Genomic DNA, 24,382 nt, shown 5'->3' on the forward strand with positions numbered 1-24,382 from the left:
CAACTTCTGCTGTTTCTCACCTTTAGTGTAAATTGTTTCACAGTTGCTTGAGCACATCATTTTATCTAAACCTAGCTCTTCCCTTGTCTTAAGGAAGAGTATGGACTTCATTTTCATTTGATTGCTGAAATGTCTTAGATTAGAAGACACAGGGAGCCACCAATTTGCTCATGAGTGCTGAGCAACCTTATATTCATAGGTTTTTAGCATTATGGCTGTTTCCAAGGTGGACTCGTTCAATCTGGCCATTATAGATGTCTCTTCAATTGAGAACCTGTATACTGCACTAGTCAAAAAGATGGCTGTGAAAATATTTACAGACCCCTCACATCCCAGACATAAACTGTTTCAACTCCTTCCCTCAAAACAATGCTTATAGAGCACTGCACACCAAAACAACTAGACACAAGGAGTTTTTCCCTGAAACGCCATCACTCTGCTAAGCAAATAATTCCCTCAACACTGTTCAACTATTACAAAGTCTGCACTACTATTGCTGCTAATCTTCTCATCACTTACCACTCATCCCCTCCCACTTGTGACTGTATGACTGTAACTTTGTCACTTGTATCCATACGATTTATATAGATTTATATACAATTTATATATTTGACTGCTTATTGTACCCTATGACTATCATTAAGTGTTGTACCTTATGATTCTGGACTCTTGATGAATGTTTCTTTTCTTTTATGTACACTGAGAACATTTGCACCAAGACAAATTCCTTGTATGTCCAACCACACTTGGCCAATAAAGAATTCTATTGGTTGCCATTCACAGCAGCTATTACAAGGCATATCAAATCACTTCTAACATGGGGCAATCACAATACATACAGTTGTAATTCCTAATCCAATATAGAAATGATTGCATAAAGTGATGGGCTCCTCTTCATTGGATGTGTTCCAAGAAAGAATGGCCAGACGGTTGTTATGGAAGTTTGAACTTGGATTTATGCAATGGAGTGTTGAAAGAAATATTCTTCTGGGTTCAGTTCCAAGTGGGGAAAAAGACATTGGAAACATGGAGGCTGCTTGGAAGGTTTAATGGTGGACAGGAGCACATGGCCTGGAGCTCCAGAGTGAAAGGGAAGAGATCAATAAAAAGAGTTGCTGAGAGTGCCTGGGTTTTATAACCTTTGTTGGGACCCACCTTAGTGTTTCTTGTTCCTATGTAAGAAATGTATCCCATTGGTTGTCAGACTCCCAGGGGCAACTCTGTAAGCTGTCCTGAGTTCCAGGCTTGGTCTAGCCTTGCTGGATGATTTATGCCCTTAAAAGGGCTTTTGGCAATTGCTATAGCTTTACCTGCAGATCTTTGTTAAGTATTCTGGCCCAGGCCTTAATGACCCACCCATTAACAAAGGTGGGGGTGAGATTCTGTTTCTGAGGTGAGTTTCTGCTTCTTGAGTTTTTACTCTTTTTAGAGGAAATATTCTGCCTTTTTAATATTTCCTAGGCTATTTCAATTTTCTAGGAGAGGGGTGGGTGCTAACTTCCTACAGGAGGAAGACATTGAACTCTATAGTATGCTATAATAGCCCAAGTAGCACCTCCGAATTCCGATTCTTTTTAAAGTCTCCACAGCCTCAATTATTTGAAAATAATTATTCATTTTTTGTTCATCTTGCTTTTTAGGATCAGGTAATGCAAGTCCATATCTAGGGAGCTCGCTATGCAGCTTTAGGCTAGTCAGTAAACTGCAAGCATGAAGGGAAAAATCAGAATATTAATACAATAAACAGATAAATAAACTTTAGTTCCTATTGTTTCAACTTTCAATTTTGATTTGGCAGCGGATGCGTCGCTCCCAAATTATTGATAATGGTCATTAACAATCTTTAACAATGTATCCCGTCTAACGAGCCGATACTTTTATTTTAATAAAAGACAAACATTTCTTCCAAAACGAACGGGAAATCCGACCCACAGATTTCAAAACAAAACAAAACAACATAAAACTGCAAACCGCGGGAGGGTCGCCCGACCCATCCGTTGTATCGGTCTTTGATTGTTGCTGCCTGAAACGACGAGGCGCGCCGTTCTAGGATTCTTCGGCGATCAAGAACGCTTGGCCTATCTGAGCTCCATTAGCCTCCCTTGGCGGTTCCGGTGCCGCGCTGGCCGTTCGTTCCTTTTGGAGATGCGGTGACGAGTTCGGCTTTGGCTCGTGGGGCGGCCGTCATGGCTAATGGTGAGCAGCTGGTTCTTCGTCCGGTTCTCTCTCTCTCTTTCCGAAACGCTCTCCTGGCCGGGTCAGTGTTGGGCATTTCCCGCTCGCCGGCCCACCCGTGTCAGGGTCCCCAGACCTCCGTGGGTCAGTCCCTCTTTCCTGCTTCCCCCCTCCACCCCCGAACAGCCCCCGAAAGCAAGAACGGTCCACGCCACGGGCGCTGACTTTCTTTTCCCTGTTCTTCGCAGTGTATTCCCTGGACGGGCTCTTGGTCTTCGGCTTGCTCTTCGTTTGTACCTGCGCCTACTTCCGGAAGGTGCCTCGCCTGAAAACCTGGCTTCTCTCGGAGAAGAGGGGCGTCTGGGGCGTATTTTACAAAGGTAGGGATCTCGCACGCAGCGCTAAGCACCGAGACGGTAAAGCAGAGGGAAAACTTTGGACCGGCGATGGAGTCGGAGAAGCGTTGGGTAGTGGCAGAAGTCAAGCCGATTGCATCTTCGGCAGGAAGGACAATTTGATGTAGACCAGGGGTGTCCAACCTTGGCAACTTTAAGACTTGTGGACTTCAACTCCCAGAGTTCCTCAGCCAGCAAAGCTGGCTGAGGAACTCTGGGAGTTGAAGTCCACAAGTCTTAAAGTTGCCAAGGTTGGACACCCCTGATTGTAGACCAAGGGTTTCTAAACGTTTTTTTTTTTTTGGCCATCGCACTTTCCTTTAGGTTGTATAATCTTAGTTTACACACCTCCCTTAAAAAAGAAATCCAAACACAAATGAGCAATGAAAACGGTACAATAAAACTTTGGAATAGGCGGGTTTTATTGTGACAAGGAACAACTAAAAGGTTCTTTCCCTCCCCACCTCACACTTTCCCTGGAATTCTTTCTGCACGTCTCCCTTCACATTTTGGGAAACCCTGGTTTAGATGGAAGCTAGCTTGGTGTGTAAATCGGACCTGGGTGGATAGAAGTTAATTAAGCATCTGCTATATTCTCCCCTTGTGATTTAGCTTTAAATCTCTACATTTGTTTATTTGATAAAGTAAGAGAGTGTTGACACTTTGATATAATTGGAAATGGTTGATATTGCTTATATAAAGCAAATGTTACATTCAGCTGTAGCCTTAGTTTAGCATACATGTTGAGACTGGAGGGTTTAATCATGGTTAACCTTATGTTACTGACAAAGGTGGTATGACAGTGTGCTAGTGACTATCACTTTTCACTGGTTGGAGATCAACAAGTTGGGTAGAGGTAGACTTCTATTTTAGTGATCTCAAAAGTACTGGCAGAGTTGTAGAAGGATTCTATGCCAGCAACAACACGTTGAAAAACCTTAAAAGAGATTCTGTGAGCAGTATGCAAAAAACTGGCTTGAAATGTTAGATCAAAAGATTTGAAGCTAGAGAGGTTAGCAGTGCACTCTTATTGTGCATTGCAAGAAAGCATTTTTATTTTTCTTCATTCTGAATGAATTATATGAAATAACATGTGCTTATTATTGTTTGAGTAATAAATGGTCTTTGATGTTTTTCAGCGGCAGTCATTGGTACCAGACTTCATTCAGCAGTGGCAATATCCTGTATTGTCATGGCTTTTTATGTCCTCTTTATAAAATGAATCCCACTGCTTCAGTTGGACAACTGTTTAAATGAAGACACTATGCTCTTTTGCTTCAGAGGACTGTACCTCCTAGCAGAATTCACAAGAACCTATACAGATGGCAAGAAGAAATTCTTCTGTGGCCACGTCTTGCTTGAGACGAAGGGAATGTTGTTTAGAGAGAGTTTCAAGAAAAATCCAAAGATTGTTTTATGTACAGATTATTAAAATTAATATTAGTCTATACAAGAGAAATACCACAGGTTTGTGGCAAGTAGAAATGAGTGGTGCTTTTTCCAGAGTTTGATATAACATGGAAGTGGAAAGGTTACTCTGGTGTTTCTTTTGTTCCCAAAATGTAGTAGCATTGAAAGGCTATAGATTTTTTTTTCTTTGATTACTGCACTTTGAACCCAAACTCATTATAACAGGAATAACTGAAGATGAGAAACTAGCCAATGATAGAACAAAACATGTGTGTATTGTGGAATTCTTGAAGAATTGAAACATAAAGGAAACAAAATACAATTTGGTGATGTACACTTATCTTTTGCTATAATTAATCTTACCATCTCATATAAATTCTGAGTATGGTTAAAATGCTATGTTATTTTGTAGACCTAGTTTGCAAGTAAGAATTTAAAATGTGGTATGGTATGGGAGAAAACAGTAGGAGCATATGCTGTTACATAAGATGTGAGATGCTAACATGTTTAAATTACATTTAAAGATAACATGTATATTTTGAGAAGTGTACATACTTAAAGATTTGTTCTAGTCTTTATTATACTTTTAAATTTTCCTCATTCCATTCTTGATAGTAACCTCCTATCACCATGTGCTTGAAGTGTAGGAGATTCTCTTCTAAAATAGGAGTATTACTGTAAAAGAGCATGTTTGACTTGTCTGTTTAAAGTTTATAACGTTGTAAGCATCAGACTGATTCAGAAAGATTCAAAGTTGGCATTAAACAATTTTAATACATTGTTTTGTATATCAGTTTAACCTGGGAAAGCCAAGTTTCTTTTTCAACATTGTACATTTTGTCACAGTACTAATTACATATTTATAAATCAGCAAGAACACTGAAGCCATAATTTGGCCTTTGGTATTCCAGCAATATGTGTTTGACTAAATTTGCCTTTTTTGATCTTCCCTGTACTTCCTATCTGATATATATTTGAATCCTCTTTTTTCTGTGTGATTTCTTGCTGTTAAAAATTATAGAAATAATTTTTTTGTCAGTTTGATGTAGAAATGAGAAGACAAAAATAGAGATGCTACTTTGAGTAGTGGTATATTGCTTCCAGCATTTAGAACAGTGGTAGTCAACCTGGTCCCTACTGCCCACTAGTGGGCATTCCAGCTTTCATGGTGGACGGTAGGGGTTTTGTCCCCTACTTTATAAATCACCATTACTGTGGAACCGGTGGGCGGTTAGAGAAAACTTTACTACTAACAGATACAGAAGTGGGCGGTAGGTATAAAAAGGTTGACTACCCCTGATTTAGAGGATTTTACTTCAAGGCATATCTCCAATGGAAATGTTAGATTTCTTTTAACAAATTGCATAAATGGTTGAACATATTCATGATATAATTTAGCAATCAGTAAGTTTAAAAAGCTTGTCTATTTGAAGACATATTTTCATATTTGCTATGAAAGCTAATTATCTAGACAGTGACTGGAAGAAAATATTAGAATCTTAATGTTTTTCCGAAAAAAATATCTGCTATTAGAGATGTTCTGTTTTTTATTATTTGTAATTTATATTTAAATTTCTTTTAACCATTGGAAGTGAATGTGCTTGATCCGCCAAATCTTCTCTTCATTTCCTTTCTCCACCTAAGTTGATGACCAAGTTTCGTAGTGTTTATATTAAACATTTTAAAAGAATATGAACAATTAATAAAATACATATAAAAAGAATAAAAAGGTAGTTAAGTAAACTATCTGAAATGTTATGAAAATTATTTTAAATATATTAGTTGCCCATAAAGCTATGAAATACATCATTTTAAAGGAAAAACTAAAATTGCTATTACTGGTTAACAAAATAAAACATTACTTGGAAAAATGGGATATAATTAGATCAACATTAGAGATCAAAGTTCTCATAAAATTGAAATGCAGACTCCAGTGTAGAAAAATTTGAGGTGTAGTAAGATCTATGGAAAATGATTTCCAGTTAGAAATTGAATTCCGCATCAAGATTTACTCTTTAAAAATGAAATTACTTTGGACATCAAGGCATATTCCTATAATTTGATAACCATTCTTCCAAGGAGGGAATCAAACATCCTTTTCAATAAAAAGCATATAATACTTTTTCTGCAGATAACATATACAACTAGTTCTGTATCTTTAGATGAAACATACAACTTGGTAAAATTCAATAAAATATTGCAGGTTACAAAAGGGATTAAACTTTAAATACACATTTCACTCTGATATGAATTATTTTCCAAAGAGGTTGATCATGCAAGAAAAATGATCAAACTGGTTCATTACATTTCAAAAACATTTCAGAAAATATATGCCAGTTGCAAAGCATCTGAATTTGGATCACGTGACTGGGGATGCTGTAATGGCAGTATGAAAAGCAGTCATAAGCCACTTTTTTTCAGTGCTGTTGTAACTTCAAACTGCCACCAAGCAATGGTTGTAAGTTGAATACATATATTCTCTGTTGCTCTTGAAGTTATTCTTGTGTTATTTATCTGAAAGGACTAATCAGGTAAATTATACCCTTGCAAAGTAAGAATCCAAAGATTTTAAGTCTTGCAACCTGAGCAAATTGTTACCTTTCCACTAGACAAATAGTTTGGCTTTCTTTGTATTTAAAAACGAAGCTAAGAGGGAAAAACCTGGACTTATTCTTTTTCTGTATTTATCCCAAATATTAAATGCCTGTCGCTTTCAAGGAAATTTTAGCTGTAATTGTCCTCGCTAGTCTAACATAGATGGCATTTATTATGAAATACTTTATTTATTTTATTTTTATTTTATTTATTTTGTCAAGCAATTATAAGATAACAGGTGTAAGTATAAACATAGTTATGGATACATGAAATGTATACATATGAGAAAAATAAAAAATAAATAGAACAGGGACGGAAGGCACGTTGGTGTGCTTATGCACGCCCCCTACAGACCTCTTAGGGAAGGGGTGAGGTCAATAGTAGACAGTCTAAGGTTAAAGTTTTTGGGGTTTGGGGAAGAAACCACAGAGTCAGGTACAGTATTCCAGACATTGACCGCTGTTGCTGAAGTCGTATTTCCTGCAATCAAGTTTGGTGCGGTTTACCTTGAGTTTGTATCTATTGTGTGCTCTTGTATTGTTAAGGTTGAAGCTGAAGCATTCATTGAGAGGTAGGACATTGCAATGTACAATGTGCAATGTAATACTGTGCACATATAATGAATGCATTTTTATATCAGTTCCCATTGTTGATGACTTTTTGATGAACACCATAGTTAAAACGTTTAGGCACACTATGAAGTTCCAATAAGAAAACCATACCTTTACTGTACATCCAGAAAGGAAACGAGCAGAACGTACTGTTACCCTGTTTATGGCTTACTGTACCGACTACCGATCTGCTTAGTTTCGATAAGCCTTTGGAGATGAACGGGGTAATGCAGCACAACAAATAATCACGGATGAGTGGCAGAAGAAGAGTAAATTCAAATGAAAAAGCAGTACAATTTAAGCGGAAAGGCAACTACTGAAACTACTCCACTCCCCCACACGTTGTTCTGAAACTACTTCTTATCCGGGAGCCTTAAACTCGTTTCGAAATTTCGACCATTCGAACACTGACGGACTAGTTAGTTCGACCAATCAGGCGCCGGCTCTGGTGCGCAGCGCTCCCTCCTCCCTCGTAGGATCTCATGGAAAGCCGGAAAGCCGGCCAGAGATCTGTGCGATGCCCAGAATGCAATGCGGGCGGGGTAGATAAACCGTGGAGGCCTGCCCGCCATCTTTGTGTTGGCAGTCAGGGAGCGCGAGCGTGGTGTTCCTGCGGGTGGGAGCGAGTGTGGTTTGGAAGCTATGCTTGAACCGCGTCTGTAGCGCGCGTGTGTGTGTGTGTGTTATGTGAGGCATCGGGAGGTGTGTGTGTGTGTCCCTGCTCTGTAACGATTACTTACCTTTTACACGTTGATCTTATTTGATCGGGCCGAGATGATGCCGCCTTCCCGGCCTGAAATGAAAAGAGCCGCTTCTGTGAAGCCCTTGGCGCTGTACAGAGAAGCTTAGGTTTAATGGGCGTGCGGCAGTATTGTCGGAGATGATGAATTGATCAGATAGATGAGGCTGGAGGTTTGGAAAATTCCTCTTCCTAGCCAATGTGTATCGAAGCGATTCTGATCCGGCTTCAGCCGAGGAACTTCTTTGTTCTGGTGGGCCTTTTATTCTTCGGGCTAGAAGCACCGCCGTCCACTAAAGTCGGGATTCGATTTTCCTTAACCAGCAGCCATGTGCCGGCAGTTGAGTGTGCTTTCTTTAAAATTTAACAAAAGTTAATGCGCTCAAGAGGCTGGCGATGCTCTAAAGATCGATCTGAGTACGGTTTGAAGAAAAAAAAAAAAGGATTTTATCCGAAGCACAGGGGGGCATGGTGGGTAAGGTGCTGCCTCTTACAGCTCCAAACTAAGAGCTTCCTCTTCAGGAACTAGTGTGCGCATACAAGTTTGAGAAGTTGCTTTTTTTAAAAAATGCTATTTCTAATATCACAATTAAAATTCCAGCATAAAACAGAATGAGAAACTTCCAGCTATCATGGTCGATAATGAGGGATCAAGGGAGTTTTAAAAAGTTCCAGCAATCCCTCTGAAATATCAAATATCACTTAAACCTTCGTTAAGTTACTGAAATGGGACAAACCCTATCACTAATAACCCTAGTGATATTTCTTATTTTTATTTGTTGGTACAAGAACCCAGTTGTAAATGAGATTAGACCAAGATGAAGCCTTTGGGTTGTACTTCATCATCAACTGACACTATAGTTTAATTTCTGCTTTTTCATGTCTTGGTATGCATTCCTGGCAATGTCTTGGTATGCATTCCTATAGAATACATTTTTGGGGCATGATAGCTCAGCAGTTAAAGCTGAGCTTGTTTAGCTGGCAGTGTTGTGTGACAAGGTGAGGTCTCGTTACTTGCCCCAGCTCCTTGCCTAGCAGTTCAAAAGCATGCCATTGCAAGTAGATTAATAGGTACTACTTCAGTGGGAAGGTAACAGCGTTCTGTGTACCTCAGTGTATAGTCATGTTGGCCATGGAAGCATCTTTGAACAATTCTGGCTTGCTCAGTTAAGAAATAGAGATGAGAACCACTCACTAGAGTTGACCATGACTGGATAGACAAACTTAAGTGGAAAACCTACATTCTGGCTTGTTAAAAATGCAACTTTAAAGTGTAGGATCTAGCAATATACTTTTCAAATGCAGCACAATGTATTGTCTGGCTTGTTGAACTTATAAATATTTAATTTTTAATGTTATTTAAGGTGCATGAGATACTCATATATTTTTCTAAAATTATGCTAGCAATAAATATTTGAGTTCAATATTTTGGGGATGTAATCTTTCCATGACAGTAAATGCAGAGAATATACAGCACAGGTGTCAAACTCACCACGCCATGTTGCTGTCATGTGACGTATCATTTTCCCCCTTCACAGAGCTGGAGTGGGTGTGGCCTGCACATGACCACCTGGCCCACGGTCCGCCAGTTTGATACCCCTGATATACAGCAAAATTTTGCTTGCTGCAAAATCCAAAGCTCCCTGGAAAGTCTGTTTTCTATGTTGGAAGGCTTCTTAAACTAGCATGAGAAATAATATAAGCAGAATTAGAATTTCTATGAAACTTGGCTTTGCAAAGAGTTTTTACTCTTGAGAATGTTAGGAATAACATAGGTTACCTAACGTAGTTTGGGTAAAATAATATATATAGACTATGATAGTGAGTTTAAGTGTGTGTCACTTTTAACTGCAAAGCATGTAATTTTGGGTGCAGCTGTAAATCGCCATAAGAGGGAGCAAGAGAACTTGATTGATTGCTGGCTTACTGGATTGCTTGCAGACTATGATGGATTGATGGTGTGATAACTGCATGTTCTCTACTGTTGCTGAAGGAAGAAAGGAGGTTTTACTTCTTCATATCTCTACTGCGAAGAGATATATTACTGGACTGATATTTGTAAGTTTACTGACCTCTTTTTCGACACTGGACTTTGCAACTGAATAATCCCCGGACGGACTGAACTAGTGTATGATATATGGACTATTTGACTATGCTAAAAATCTTACTGGAATAAACTATTTAGCTAGCACATTGTATCTGTTTTACTGAGTGTAAGCTACAAAAAAATTTATATCACATATTTGCCTGCCTGCCTGCCTGCCGTGCAGGTTCTGCTAGGGTGTATATCCCTAACACAGAATACAAGGAGATAATGTTCAGGGAGTAACCAGTTTGAATCCAATCTTTACATGAATGTAGTAAGACTTTTTTTAAAAAAAAATCTTATCGTAAACATCATTCTAGCAGGACAAGGAAGCTAATTTTAGATAAGTGCTTAATTGTAGATTTTTGCAGTTGGTTGGAAAAATGCCTAAAATACGTTCAGCAATATACATTTTTTCTGTGTGTCGACTGAAATTCTCCCCAAGCAATTTAGAGTGGAAATTTTGTGTTTATCTGAAGTTTAATTTTTTTAAAAATTAAAAACATTAGGGGGTTTTAATCTGCTAATCGCCAACTTTAGGCCAGTGCTTATCTCCATGTCTGTAAACCGCTAAGCCAGCATGGTGATATATTAAACCAGGAGAAAATGACTTCAGATGGATGAATTTTCAATTCAAATCATCAAGAACTGACTTGGGAAGAGATTATGTTTCAAATGCCCTGAACAACTATATAGTGAAACCTTTAATGCCAATTAACTGAGATGATATAATGGTTAGAATCTTTATTCATGAAATTGCATGATTTAATATTCATACTATACAAGAAGGAATATAGTTTGCTTGGAACGAAATGTGAAACAATTATCTGGAATCTACAAAAAAATTAGAAAAACAGAAAAATTACAGCACAGAAACCAGAAGACAATAATATGAAGATAGATGAAAAGATTAACTAAAATACATATTAGAGTGTCAAAAAGGTCAGCAGAGAAGAGTGGGTTGATTCTAAGGGAATATTACTGCAGTATGGATTACAGTAGTTAAAACTGCAACAGGAGGGAGATAATACTAAATAATGAAAAAATGAACAAGAGAGAAAATCTTTAAAAGTATGGCTTTATATGTGAAGATAAAGGGTCAAAAATTAATTCTGTGCAGGAGACAGGAAGTGGATAAATCTGGGAGGTATAGAAAAATTCTTATCACCCACACTTATAACTAATCTAAAATGTTTCAAAAGTACCAGGCTTAAAGCCCCAAGGGAAAATACCATTTCAGTAATGGGCTGGATTTGAGATTCAGTTGTATTGGCAAACTTTGGCTTCAGCTTGCTTTTGTTAAATCTGTCTGCACACAGCCATGGCATTTATGAATGACACCAGATACTCTGTCTCCTTGATCTATGGCAATTTTTTTTCTTGCAGAACTTTTTTTAAAGGTTATAGAATTGTGTATTTTGGCATTTGGCCTTTGTTCCTGTTGGAATTCTTTTTGATCTTGATATACCAGTAATAGTTTTTAGCCCTCAGAAGTTGGATCACTCTGTTCTTGTCGTGACTTGTGTTCTCAAGTACTCCATAACTGTATTAGGAATAATTTAGGAATGAAGTTCTATTTGCATTTTGTTTTTGAAAAACACTTTTTTTTTGAAGATTTAGTCAATGTTCATATTTTGCTTTGGAGTTGTTAACTAAGATACTTTTAGCTAAAATTGTGTAAATTAATATTGTTTATGGTTCAGAATAAATAGTACCTTTTTTGGAGTTGACCCAAAGTGGACTAGATTCTATTATCTGAATTCTCCTAATCAAATATATGAATTTATTAGGTCTGATACATTTGCGGTTTGGTCCATTGGCAAAAACAAGCTGCTTTTTCAGATACAGCACAGCTGAGCTTTTACTAAAATTCAGTGAAGTTGCCTGGTTTAATGGATGATCTAAAAACTAAGCATACAGTGAGCCAAGAGTTAGCATATGGGCAGCAATTACAGGTAGAAGGGAATAAAACTGTGACATGACGCTGCAAATAACATTAATGATAGAAGATCCCACCATTCTCTTTACGGGAATATCCACTGTTTGTGGCAGCAGTATGTGGAGATTCTGTAAACAAAGACAAAACATTTTGTCAGCTGTCATTCACTGTTCTGAGAATTGACACCCCCAACACACACACACACACACACACACACACACACACACACACAAAACTGATATCTTGCAATGGAACAAAGATATAGAACTCTTGATTTTTTAATGATTCTATCTTTAAAATACTGTAAGTTATACAGCTGGGAACATTTTTTAAAGAACTACCAAATTAATGAGGAAAAGGTATTTGGAAATCGATCTACTGAAAAGGTTTCTGTTCTTATCCTAGCTCCTCTTCAATCAAAAAAGGCATTTAATGGTCATGCTTACCAATGGCTCCCTCAATGTGGTGGATAGATTCTTTTACAGGATTAACCCAGTGTTTCACAGTAATACCCTTGGAGGTAGGATGCTGAACTGAAGCGTATTTCTTCACAGGCTCTAAACCCTTCAGTGTTCTGCCGTGCTCAAAAACAAAGGACATGCATTAGCAAGAAAGTGTTGCATTTTGGGCAGATATAATTGTTGAATGGTAAACATTAAAGTGAATTAATGAATTGTGTAAATCTTTCATTAAGTAAAAGAAGTAGGATAGGGCTATTCAGTTAAGGAAACAGTAGTACACTGTTCAAATGTCTGAGAACACTTAGAATTAACAGGAATTATTGATTCATAGAGTTAAAAAGGGCCATTTAGGTTATGGAGTCCGATCACCTGCTCAGTACAGAAAATGAATTAAACTATCCTGATAAATGACTTTAAAGTATTCTCAAGTATATGTCTACACAGTAGTCAAAAAACTGCATTCTAGATCTTGGAAATATCTACGTTATGTTTTCACCCATGCATTTGTCTTTATTTCAGATTGAAAATATTAATATCTCATTGTACACATGTACTCTTGACAATAAAGGTAATAATATTAAATACGTATTTTACGTGCCTGATACCAGTTGAAATTTTCCCTGAAGAAAATGAAATGTGGACACTTGTTTAATGTAAAAATATAATCTAATAAATAGGATTGATAGAATTATGACTATGGATTTATTGATCACCCAATGTACATCCTATTGTTAGTTTCATAGCTATAAGAATTGCAGCACTAGTAGAGTATGCATCCACTGAAGTCTGATGTTCGTTTTTTAAATTTAGAAGAATAAAAACTTATGTTTACCCATGTTCATCCAGGAGGGTCTCTTTATGGAGGACTACTTGACTTTTGTCTTTAAGCAGGTCTTCATGATGATTGTATAGAGAACTGAGGTTAAAATCCAAACTGTCTTTAGAAATCTGCAAATGAGATTGATAAGTGGGAAGCATGTTGATTTACAAGCATAAATTAGGGGTAGTGTAGTAGAGATGTTTTAAAAGTGAAATAGTATATGCAAACTTTTCAGGAATTGCCTGTTTAACCGCAAAACTGAGAAGACAAAAATGAAGCTATGTATCAGGGTAAGAACCTTGCAATGTTCTCAGAATTAAGGTGCAAAATGGCACTATTTTACATATCTACCCAGATTAGTAGAATGTGTCTATACAACAACACAGAAAAGCAAGATGCCCTATCCAAACACCTGTAATTCATATATCAATATAAGTTGCTTCATTCTACTGTGTTTTCTTTTATAGTGAAATTAGTAGAAATAATATAATTAAAAATATATCAAATAATAAAAATGGATTTTGAAAAATCTATATAATATCTATCTACCTTGGTCATATAGATCTAGACCATATAGAATTATAGTAATTATCTTCTCATTCTATAGTATAAATATATTTCAAAAATCAAAACACATCTCTAGAATTCACTCTTGATACATGGAGTGTTCTTTTTCCCTGTATCGGCTGATTCTCTTAACTGATCCCAATGTTTGTGCCAATTAGAGTAAAATGCAAGCAAACCCCATTCCATAGTAGCACTGATGATGGTATCTAGTTTGGTAATGAAACATATGCCAGAAAACAACCAATCTCAGACTAAAGTACTCCTCAGGAGAATTCTTAATACAATGTAAAATTCTGTAATTTTGGAATGCAATTTAAAATTCCAGTTATATATCTAACTATATTCTCTAAAATTATATTAATGATTTGAAATCAAATGAAACTATGACAAAATACAACCAAATTATATAAAGAGCCCAGAAATATTTTACAATGCCATTATGAGAAATGCCATGACAAAAAATGCTTAGGAATAAAATTTTATTTGGAAAGTTCAGTAAACATGAAGCAAGAATTTCTAATTAAGTAACTTCATCTATATGTCACAAGTGTATTTAGCATTTCTTAAAACTTGGGCCCATTGATTTTCCAAGAATTCCTTATTCCACAAATAAAATATTACCATCTAATTTGTATAGAATTGAATTGTTAGGATGTATTTCAAATACAGCTATTAAACATTCAAGAATTTCTTCTCTGAATCTGGTAAACATATTAGGTGATGTTCTAATCATACATATTTAAACTGAATATACTGACAAGTAACTACATTCAAAATATAACTGCAAATCTTTAAAGTACTATTAATAATTAACCTATTCAAGGAATTGATCCCTTACACAGTATTTCCCTCCTTTTCAAATTAAGATCACTCCATGCATCTGTTTCTCATGTGAATCAAGTTCAAAATTTAACAGCTTCCCTATTAATGCATCTAGAAGCCTTCAAAGCTAGAAAGGTGTACTTCTGCTTGATAAAAATTGACTCAAGGACTTGTCAAAATTTCCAAAGACTCACTGACTATTCCAAACAAACATTTTCAAATTGAAGTGTCCTTTGGTCTATTTAATACACATATATTTATAAGGCATTTTAAAGAAGGGATAGTAAGGGGCTCAAGAAGAGAGAAGACACCTTGAAAAAACAACAAAGATGGCAATATTTCTTTTTTACCTCAGGTTCTGAGTACCAGACTTCTCTTCTAATGCTTGCTAAAGTTGCATTTCCATGTAGCCGATTCCAGGTGTCTTGTTGCTGAGAAAGGTGGGGGGGCATGCAATAGGAGCTTTTCTGGATCAATAAGAATATTAAACTTATTATACTGACGTCATTAAAACATAAAACCTAACTTACATTATCTCTTCCAATATTGTCTAATTACTGAACTTGGGATCCAAGAAATGCACATACGCAGTCAAAATATTGGCCTTTTCATGACTACTTCAGTCCTATTGACTTGTGTATGTTTAAAATATAGGATTAATCCAGATAGCCACACGCAGTAAGACAAAGAAATACAGCTAGTCCTTGACTTATGACTATAATTGATCCTAAAATTTCCATTGCTAAGCAAGACAGTTGCTAAACGAGTTTTGCTTTTATGACCTTTCTGGCCACAGTTGTTAAATGCATCAGCAGTTGTTAATAACGTGGTTTGTATGTACTGATATATTAAGTGAAGTTGACTTTTTCTCTGATTAGAAAAACCTGTGTATAGGTAGTCTCAATTTAAGTGACCAAAGTTACAACAGTACTGAAAAAACTGATTTATGACAGTTGCCATGTCCCCATGGTCATATAATTAAATTTGGACACTTGGCAACTGGGATGTATTTGATGATTCCAATGACTTGTGATCTTGTGATCGATCACCTTTTGCAACCTTCTGACAGGCAGTCAATGAGGAACCCAGAATAGCAACAGATTTCAGCAGATGGATAATATCAAATCATTCTTGCTTTAAAGGAAATATAAAATGTTATATAGAACTGCTCTTGTGTTTTTAAGATTGTAGTTACAAAGAATTCTCAACATATTTTAGGCAATCTTCCTCAATCTGTTACCCTCAAGAGAAGTTGGAATAAAATGCATAAACATCTTGCCAGATTATTCAGTCTAATACCTCTGAAGGGCATCACATTGGGGAAGACTGATGTTAACTTACCTACTTCGTAACAAAACCCAAAATTGATGCTTGACCTGGACAAAACTGATTGCTTGGCTTAACTCAGATTTGAGTATCTGACCAATCAGATCTTTGGTATACATTTTGACAGAGATTCTATTGTTATGTTTTACAGTAGTTCAGTGTTTTCTTGTCTTCCTAATCCCCTTGTTTTCCTAATCCCCTTGTTTAAGGAAGTTCTCATTACCTCAGTGAAATATAAACATACCTATAATAATTGCATTGTGCTCTCTTTATGGTTTGCATTTTTATGAAGAACATTATAGCAAGAGAAGATCACTTAATTTTGACAATTTATCTGTTGCCTTCAAGTCTCTTGCTTGTGCATCTTGATTTATTAATCTGGGTGGAATGCCTATTTCTCTCTATATACACTGCTCAAAAAAATAAAGGGAACACTTAAACAACACAATGTAACTCCAAGTCAATCACACTTCTGTGAAATCAAACTGTCCACCTAGGTAGCAACACTGACTGACAATCAATTTCACATGCTGTTGTGCAAATGGAATAGACAACAGGTGGATAGGCAGTTAGCAAGACATCCCCAATAAAGGAGTGGTTCTGCAGGTGGTGACCACAGACCACTTCTCAGTTCCTATGCTTTCTGGATGATGGTTTGGTCACTTTTGAATGCTGGTGGTGCTTTCACTCTAGTGGAAGCATGAGATGGAGTCTACAACCCACACAAGTGGCTCAGGTAGTGCAGCTCATCCAGGATGGCACATCAATGCAAGTTGTGGCAAGAAGGTTTGCTGTGTCTGTCAGCGTAGTGTCCAGAGCATGGAGGTGCTACCAGGAGACAGGCCAGTACATCAGGAGACGTGGAGGAGGGCAACAACCCAGCATCAGGACTGCTACCTCTGCCTTTGTGCAAGGAGGGACAGGAAGGAGCACTGCCAGAGCCCTGCAAAATGACCTCCAGTGGGCCACAAATGTGCATGTGACTGCTCAAATGGTCAGAAACAGACTCCATGAGGGTGGTATGAGGGCCCGACGTCCACAGGTGGGGGTTGTGCTTACAGCCCAACACTGTGCATGTTTGGCATTTGCCAGAGAACACCAAGATTGGCAGATTTGCCACTGCCGTTCTGTGCTCTTCACAGATGAAAGCAGGTTCACACTGAGCACATGTGACAGACATGACAGGGTCTGGAGACGCCATGGAGAACGTTCTGCTGCCTGCAACATCCTCCAGCATGACCGGTTTGGCAGTGGGTCAGTAATGGTGTGGGGTGCCATTTCTTTAGGGGGCTGCACAGCCCTCCATGTGCTCGCCAGAGGTAGCCTGACTGCCATTAGGTACCGAGATGAGATCCTCAGACCCCTTATGAGACCATATGCTGATGCAGTTGGCCCTGGGGTCCTCCTAATGCATGACAATGCTAGACCTCATGTGGCTGGAGTGTGTCAGCAGTTCCTGCAAGATGAAGGCATTGATGCTATGGACTGGCCCGCCCTTTCCCCAGACCTGAATCCAATTGAGCACATCTGGGACATCATGTCTCGCTCCATCCACCAATGGCACGTTGCACCACAGACTGTCCAGGGGTTGGGGGATGCTTTAGTCCAGGTGTGGGAGGAGATCCCTCAGGAGACCATCCATCTCATCAGGAGCATTCCCAGACGTTGTAGGGAGGTCATACAGGCATGTGGAAGCCACACACACTACTGAGCCTCATTTTGACTTGTTTTAAGGACATTACATCAAAGTTGGATCAGCCTGTAGTGTTTTATTTCCACTTTAATTTTGAGTGTAACTCCAAATCCAGACCTCCATGGGTTGCTAAATTTGATTTCCATTGATAATTTTTGTGTGATTTGTTGTCAGTACATTCAACTATGTAATGAACTAAGTATTTAATAAGAATATTTCATTCATTCAGATGTAGGATGTCTTATTTTTGTGTTCCCTTTATTTTTTTGAGCAGTGTATAAGTCATTAAGGGACAGTAATTGTCTGAAAAGCAAGAAAAATAGGATAAATTTCCCAGGTCTGCATTTTGCACATACTAGGTATATTTAGAGTTATTTTTGAAGTCAGATCTCCACATTTTATCCTGTATTAATAAACATAAAATGTGTATCTTAAGTTCACAAGTAGTTTCCAGCATCATCTGTAAAACATTATTAAGACTCTAAAAGGAGGCTGTCCTATCGAGTTAATAGCATCTGGCTTCTAAATTTCATTAGGATAAACAAAATGCACCACAATGCAAATGCTTCTCTCTCTCTCTCTCCCCCTCCCCCCTCCCTCCCTCCCTCTCTCTCTGTAAAGGGATCTCTCTTACCTGTGCATTCCTATTACCACTGTATGTATTTTCATTTTCGTAATTAGGGAATGGAAAAGAGTTCCTAGCGGGTGACATACTCCAGACTTTCGCAGTAGTAGGATTGCCAGCCGCCAAAACTGTCAATTGCGAGTGCCGATTTCTCTCCCCGCGTTTCAGTTTTGTTTAGGATATGGTGGCGGTTGCTAGGCGACAGGGTCTTTTAGAGTCTTCCGGTCACTACGTGTCAAAGCACCCACTAATGGCTGGAAATAAAAGCGAAGTTCTTGGGAGGCAGAAAAAGACCACAAAAAACGGCGCGAGGTTGGAAAGGACAGAAACCAGCACGCGCTTGAAAAGCGCCTTCACACGAAATAAAGAAAAATCCCCTTTTATAAGGATGCTTATAAAGTCGAGCCTTCATTTTTACGGCCCATGCTTTAAGCGCATTGAATAGCTTCTGAAAGACCAATTTTTCTCCTCTCCTAAATCCCAGCGGGATTACTCCGAAGAGTTAGTCCCAGGGGAACGGAAACATTTAAGGCAGTGCCAGTCAAACACCAAAATGAGAAGCGAGGCAGCCCATTTAATAGTTTCAGCGCCCGAGAACTTGGGGTTAAGGGGGAAGCGAGCTCCCAGGAGCCGGCAGGCGAGGGGCGAAGTGGGTCGGGTTGCTGCGCTCGGACGATCCCCCCACCGGCCGCTCCAAAGCGCCACCCGTTGCCCGGCTCAGGATTGGATCGTTAGTGCAGCGCGCGTGGCTTGAGCGACTCCGGCGAGGCCTTGCTGGGGGGGCGGCTGAAGGAGCGCTTCGAAAGCAAACGGCTTTCCCTTCGCCGCGCGCCACAGCGACTCGCGCGCTTCCCGAGCCTCAGGTGCTCCTTGGCCTCGGGAGGGCCGCGCGGAGGAGGCAGCTGCGGTTGCTAGGCAGCGAGGTGTGGGCGGTCCGAGGGGGGGGGCGGGGCGGGCTCCTTGCATCCCTTTCTGCCCGAGAGCGCGGCTCCCGTCGCACCTGAATCGGTGCCTGCCCGCCCGAGGCGCAGCGCGACTAACCGGCTCCTCGCTGTTTCTCCTGCGCCACCATGGCTGGGGCTGGCAGGCTTCATCCCGCTGAGGGGATAACCAGATGCTGGTGCTGCTGCTGCCGCCGCCACCCTGTTGGGATCGGCTGGAGGCGCCTGCCGTTCCTTCTGCTCTGTCTGTCGTTGCTGCTTTGGGCGGGCGCCGCTACCCAGGGGGAGAATCTCCACGCCTGCAAAGAGGTACCCGCGGAGGGACAGGGTGACATCTTACTCTTTCTTCGCTGGCGTGGGGAGTGGGGGGAAGGCAGCGCTTGGGGGCGCATCTGTGATCAGGTCGCAAGAGTGGAATCGGGAGGTCCTGCCTTCAAATCATGGGCGAAATATCCTTGTGGAAGTCCCTCCCCCCAAAAAAAAATAAAAAAATAAGCACTCTCCCATCAAAGTAAAGGAAAAGCCACGCTCGCTGCGTCCCGTTTAGGTCTTATTTTAGTTTAGGTCTGAATGAGCAAAAGCAACACCTTTGGCAGATTTTGATTGAGATGGCCATTGGCAAACATAAACATCTGCCGCCACTTCCCCCCAAGGGTTTTGGACAACTAATAACGCCATTTGTTATTTCTATTTAATGGGCTAACTCTCTCTGTGTGTGTTAAACGTGGAACTAAACTAACTTCATACCACTAACTTAATGCCTCCCTTAAAGGATAAGATGTCAGAATGAGCAAAATTTTGGACAGCAATGAATCAGCAGTGGGGCCGAGTTTCATTAAATCGTTGCCCTCTGAACTTTGCACCTGCTGCCTGTGAGACCTGTTATCTCCATAGAAATGGACAGGTGTTGATGCTCTCTAAAGACCCACCCATTCTACCTCCAATGTAGCTGTTTATAGCATATTTATGGCGACATGGGCTTTTGCTTAAAGATGTGTTACCCTTTTAAGATGCAGCTGTGTTCCTTGTCATTTTAACAGTCTCTTTGGCCTAAGCATATGTTCCAAAACCAACAGCGATACCTGCCTTGGCTTAAAGCAAAGCAAATTGCTGGGATACAACTTGCAAAGCAGAAGAGAGAGTGTGTCTTTAAACTGCTGCTTAACTTTCTAGCGCATTAATATTTGTTTGTCTGGATCCCACACCCACTAGGTGCTGTCTGCAAATTTACCTTGGGAAATTGACCAAATGTTTGCCTATTTTATTCCTTCAGCTTACGTGGAAGGTTTTCACTGAGTCAGACTACAGTGTTAACTTCCTAGTAGTTAATATAGCATTACCTTAATGGCTTCAGAGCTTGTTTTTGTTTCTTTTTGAAAGATATAAAGTATGAAAATGATACTAAATACAATGAAATAAAATGGGGTAAAATAATTATGGTAAAAAAGCAGCCAGGCGCATGAGAGTTAATACTCTTGTATTTGCTTTTGTTATACAGACGAATTTTGCATTCCAGAGGCTGAAGTGGGTGAGGCAAGTGACACATCTTGCCATATAGTTCTCTTTTTAAAATTGCTTTGGAATAGTACTTTTCTGAATTGATTGAAACATAGTATTTTTCCTTTTGCAGCTTTATGAGTAGAATTTTTTTCAACTCATTACACTGAAAATTGTACCACTTCAAAAGTTATTGCAATTGCCAGAAAAGACTTTCTGCCCATATGAAGCTGAATTTGGTAACTTTTGTCAACCTAGTGCCCTGCTGTTTTGGAACTTGAGAAATGAAGTCTTATCATAGCTAAAGGATAGCTAGTTGAGGAAAGTTTACAGTGAAATCTTGTATATATACATTATGCATACATGTATCTATAAAATATACAGGTTGCTTTTTATTTTATTACTGCTTATGCAGTAATCATTTCTTTGTTTTCTGTATTTATTGACAATATAGTGGCTCAAAATAAACAAACTATAAAATTATGAAAATATGACTTCTTAAATCCTGAACATTTTAAAAATCAATACGAGAATGGGATATAACCACAGAGCATCAATTCAATTTTGAGCAGGCTATATTATTGGTATGATCGTGAATGTTGCAGTTCCAACTCTAATGGAAACATGAGTGTAGTGGATAAAATCAGGAGTCCAATAAGTACTGTTAAGCTTTCATAGAGACCATCCAGATTTTCCTGAAGACTCACTAGGAGGCCATGAAAAAGTTACAATACTAGTTTCCCCCCCAAAGACATATTGTTTCTGAATCAAGGATATGAATGCATACATTTTGTTATGGGACCAACACATGGATGAATTTGTTGTGCCTTTTATAAATATGTTTTTTGTAAATATGTATGAAAATGAGATCTGTGTGTAGATGTGGGTTTATTACTGGAGCTGTACATTCAGTCTTTAACAATACTCTAAGCTGAAGGTAAAGGAGTATCCATGGGCAGAAGGGCAGGGATAAAAAAATCAAGAAGGTAGCTGGGACCACTTGACTGAAGACCTGTCCCTTGTTTATGTGTGTTACATGGTGACATATATAAAAGGGCTAGGACTTTGGTGTTATGGTCACCATTTTGACTTTCTGATCTCCAAAGAAAAGACTCTTCTGGAGTCTTTGAAAATGTTCATTTGATAGTTTGTAGTGGTGAGCAGAGAAAAAATATTATTTTGATGTGGGTCTGTACAAAATAATTCCCAATGGTCTATCATATAGGCTAAGAGATTAATGTAAATCCCAGGATAATGTGGAATAATTTCAGATTGATCAGCACTATGTCTTTTTGATGGAAAAGTATTCAGGACACTCTTTTCTCTGTTCTCTCATGATTATATAAAAATAAATATTTGGTTTAACTACAGCATCAAAAATTCTTACCATTTCAATTGCCCAAAAGTTTATTTCATTAAAAGTGCTGCTAACTGAAGAAATTTAATTTCCTCAGAAACAAGTTATAATTAAATGTTAGAGATTTATTCCAAATCATTTCAGGTTCGCATACAAAAATATAATGTGACTCCTGTTGAAGGTGAGTCCCTTGGAAAATTAGTAGAACTTTTTTTCAAAGAGAATGTACTTTGGCTCATGGCCAGATGGCTCTGTGATCAGCTTGGCAATTACATTATGTACTTAGGTTTTCATTTGATAAAAACAGTTTTATGAATTATTTCCTTTTTAACTGGTCAAACAAGATGATTAAAATTAAATATCAAGCAGTGCACTCCTTTTTATTTTTAAATTGCAAGACCTGCACAGCTTTTGACCCACCCAGGTAATGCTACCATTACAGTAAGTCCTAGGAGTTGCCAGGTTTTAATAACTTTCACAGTTTTGGAGTTTAGGATAGAAAAAAAGGTTTCTTAAAGCCTAGATAGGAGCACTACAGTGCTTGGTAGTCTGTAACTCTGCCTTCGGCAGCACACCTAAATGAAGAGAATCAACACCTGTGCTTAGCTTTTATTATTAATGATATCATACGAATGGTATATAAATATCTCATCAACTTCAAGCCTGAAATGGAAATGTTATAGTTGCTTTTAGTGTGCTGGGATACTGAGAAAAGGAAAGTAATAATAAATACATTTAAGGACAATACAAGTCATTTAAAGATTTCAAGTTATAGGCAAGATTAGTTCTGCCCACAGATGTCCTGAAGCCATGCGAGCAGCTAGATGCATTTTGCAAAGAGCCTGATTTCCAGCCAGTGGAGAATTGCCACCAAGTTTCAGCTGATGGACCTATGTGGGCCAAGAGTAAAAGATGTTTTATTTGGCAACTTCAGTTCTGACCTGAAGGCATCACTTAAGGTGATACAAAGAAGGTGGTGAGGAAAACAAAGGGCAACATTGATTTTTTTTTTTAGCTCCTTTCCTATTTAGGGTTATGGCCATGGAAGAGTTAAGCATTGTTCCAAATCCTATCATAACTGCTCAGTTACTTTAGTTAAGAGAGAAAAATAAGAGGTGGGGATAGAGAAAGTAAGCTTCTAATCCAGTGGTTGCTATTTCAAAAAAAATATCAAAGGATTTGGGCAATATTCACTAGGAATGTTGACAGTGACATTTGGAATACATCAGATTAGAATATTTTAAAAATAAAACAGACAAAACAATTGTCTCTTCTTGTGCCTCCAACATCTGGTATATATGGAATTTCATGCTGGCCTAGAAACCAGGAAACTATGAATTCCAATCTTCCCTTAGGCATGAAACCCAGTTGGAGGACTTAGAACCAGTCATTCTCTCTCAGCCTAAATTGTTGCTCAGAGTTATTGTTGTAGGGAAAATAGAAAGCAGGAGTACTAAGTATTACCATCTTTTGTTGACCACAATATATAAAAGGCAGGATAAAAATATAAGAAAAATCAAGAAAAAGAGCCCATATCATAAGAACAAGTTGTTCAACTTAATGCAATCAAGGCCAGAATAGAAAAATCATTAAATGCCCCAAAGTGCAGAATGTGCAAAGGGGTAAAAGAAACAGCAGGTCATATATGGAGCTCATGCAGGAAGATAGCACAAACTGATAATAAACAACAACATAACACAGTCACCAGAATGATTCACTGGAACATCTATAAAAGTTATCATGTGCTAGTAATGAAAACTTGATGAGTTGAAAAACTGTCAAAGATGAGCAGGTTAAAATATTGTGGAATTTCCAAATACAAGTTGATAAAAGATCTTGATTCATAACATACCAGATTTATTGTAACTGTGGTTGAAAGGAAGAAAGTGTGGATAATTGATGTGGCAATACCAGGGGCTATACAGTAGAAGAGAAGATAAAGCATTGGAGAAGATCATAAAGTACAGATTATCCTCAATTTATGACAAAATTCCATCAATTGATTACAAAAGGCAACACTGCTTGTATCTGCACATATACTACACCAAGAGATTATGACGTCCTAGGTTTGTGGGAAGAACTTGATGTGGATGAAGGCCAACACTAGTTAAAGAAGTGATAGCTGTGATTTCACATTTTGTGAAAATAACAGGATTACAAAATAGACAAACTAATAGAAAATGAGAAAACTAAAGTGCTTTAGGTTTAGAATTCCAACAAGCCAGAACTGGAGAAAATAAAAAAAAAAAAAAAACAGAAACAAACTTGCAAATAGAAATAGAACGACTGTGGCAACAGAAACAAAACAAAAACAAAAACAGTG

General features: G+C 38.4%; 3 protein-coding genes and 1 non-coding gene across 6 annotated transcripts in view; 3 read left to right on the forward strand and 1 right to left on the reverse strand.

Moving 5' to 3' along the window:
• Positions 1-2,135: 2,135 nt before the first annotated feature.
• On the forward strand, positions 2,136-4,935 carry TMEM167B (transmembrane protein 167B). Its single transcript, XM_026677908.2, has 3 exons — positions 2,136-2,196; positions 2,424-2,555; positions 3,710-4,935. Exons 1-3 carry the CDS (start codon positions 2,187-2,189, stop codon positions 3,790-3,792), a joined length of 225 nt encoding a protein of 74 aa, XP_026533693.1. The 5' UTR covers positions 2,136-2,186; the 3' UTR covers positions 3,793-4,935.
• A 2,836-nt stretch (positions 4,936-7,771) lies between these two features.
• LOC113418865 (small Cajal body-specific RNA 2) lies at positions 7,772-8,151 on the forward strand. Its single transcript, XR_003371818.1, has one exon.
• A 2,589-nt stretch (positions 8,152-10,740) lies between these two features.
• Positions 10,741-19,224, reverse strand: CFAP276 (cilia and flagella associated protein 276). Its single transcript, XM_026678115.2, has 5 exons — positions 18,274-19,224; positions 14,971-15,087; positions 13,244-13,359; positions 12,397-12,524; positions 10,741-12,078 (listed from the first exon to the last, which is right to left on the reverse strand). Exons 1-5 carry the CDS (start codon positions 18,349-18,351, stop codon positions 12,008-12,010), a joined length of 510 nt encoding a protein of 169 aa, XP_026533900.1. The 5' UTR covers positions 18,352-19,224; the 3' UTR covers positions 10,741-12,007.
• A 36-nt stretch (positions 19,225-19,260) lies between these two features.
• ELAPOR1 (endosome-lysosome associated apoptosis and autophagy regulator 1) overlaps positions 19,261-24,382 on the forward strand; it is a 51,706-nt gene continuing 46,584 nt past the window's right edge. For all 3 annotated transcript variants that reach the window (XR_003371813.2, XM_026677881.2, XM_026677883.2), the window contains exon 1: positions 19,261-19,514. Coding sequence is in view for 2 of the 3 variants with exons in the window: in XM_026677881.2 (XP_026533666.1) it covers positions 19,335-19,514 (180 nt within the window). In the remaining variant the exon portion in view is untranslated. The remainder of the gene's footprint in view (positions 19,515-24,382) is intronic.

Source organism: Notechis scutatus, chromosome 3, assembly GCF_049901735.1.
Source record: "Notechis scutatus isolate UNSWTSFEM ecotype Mainland chromosome 3, rNotScu1.2, whole genome shotgun sequence".
In the NCBI taxonomy this organism is placed as follows: domain Eukaryota; kingdom Metazoa; phylum Chordata; class Lepidosauria; order Squamata; family Elapidae; genus Notechis; species Notechis scutatus.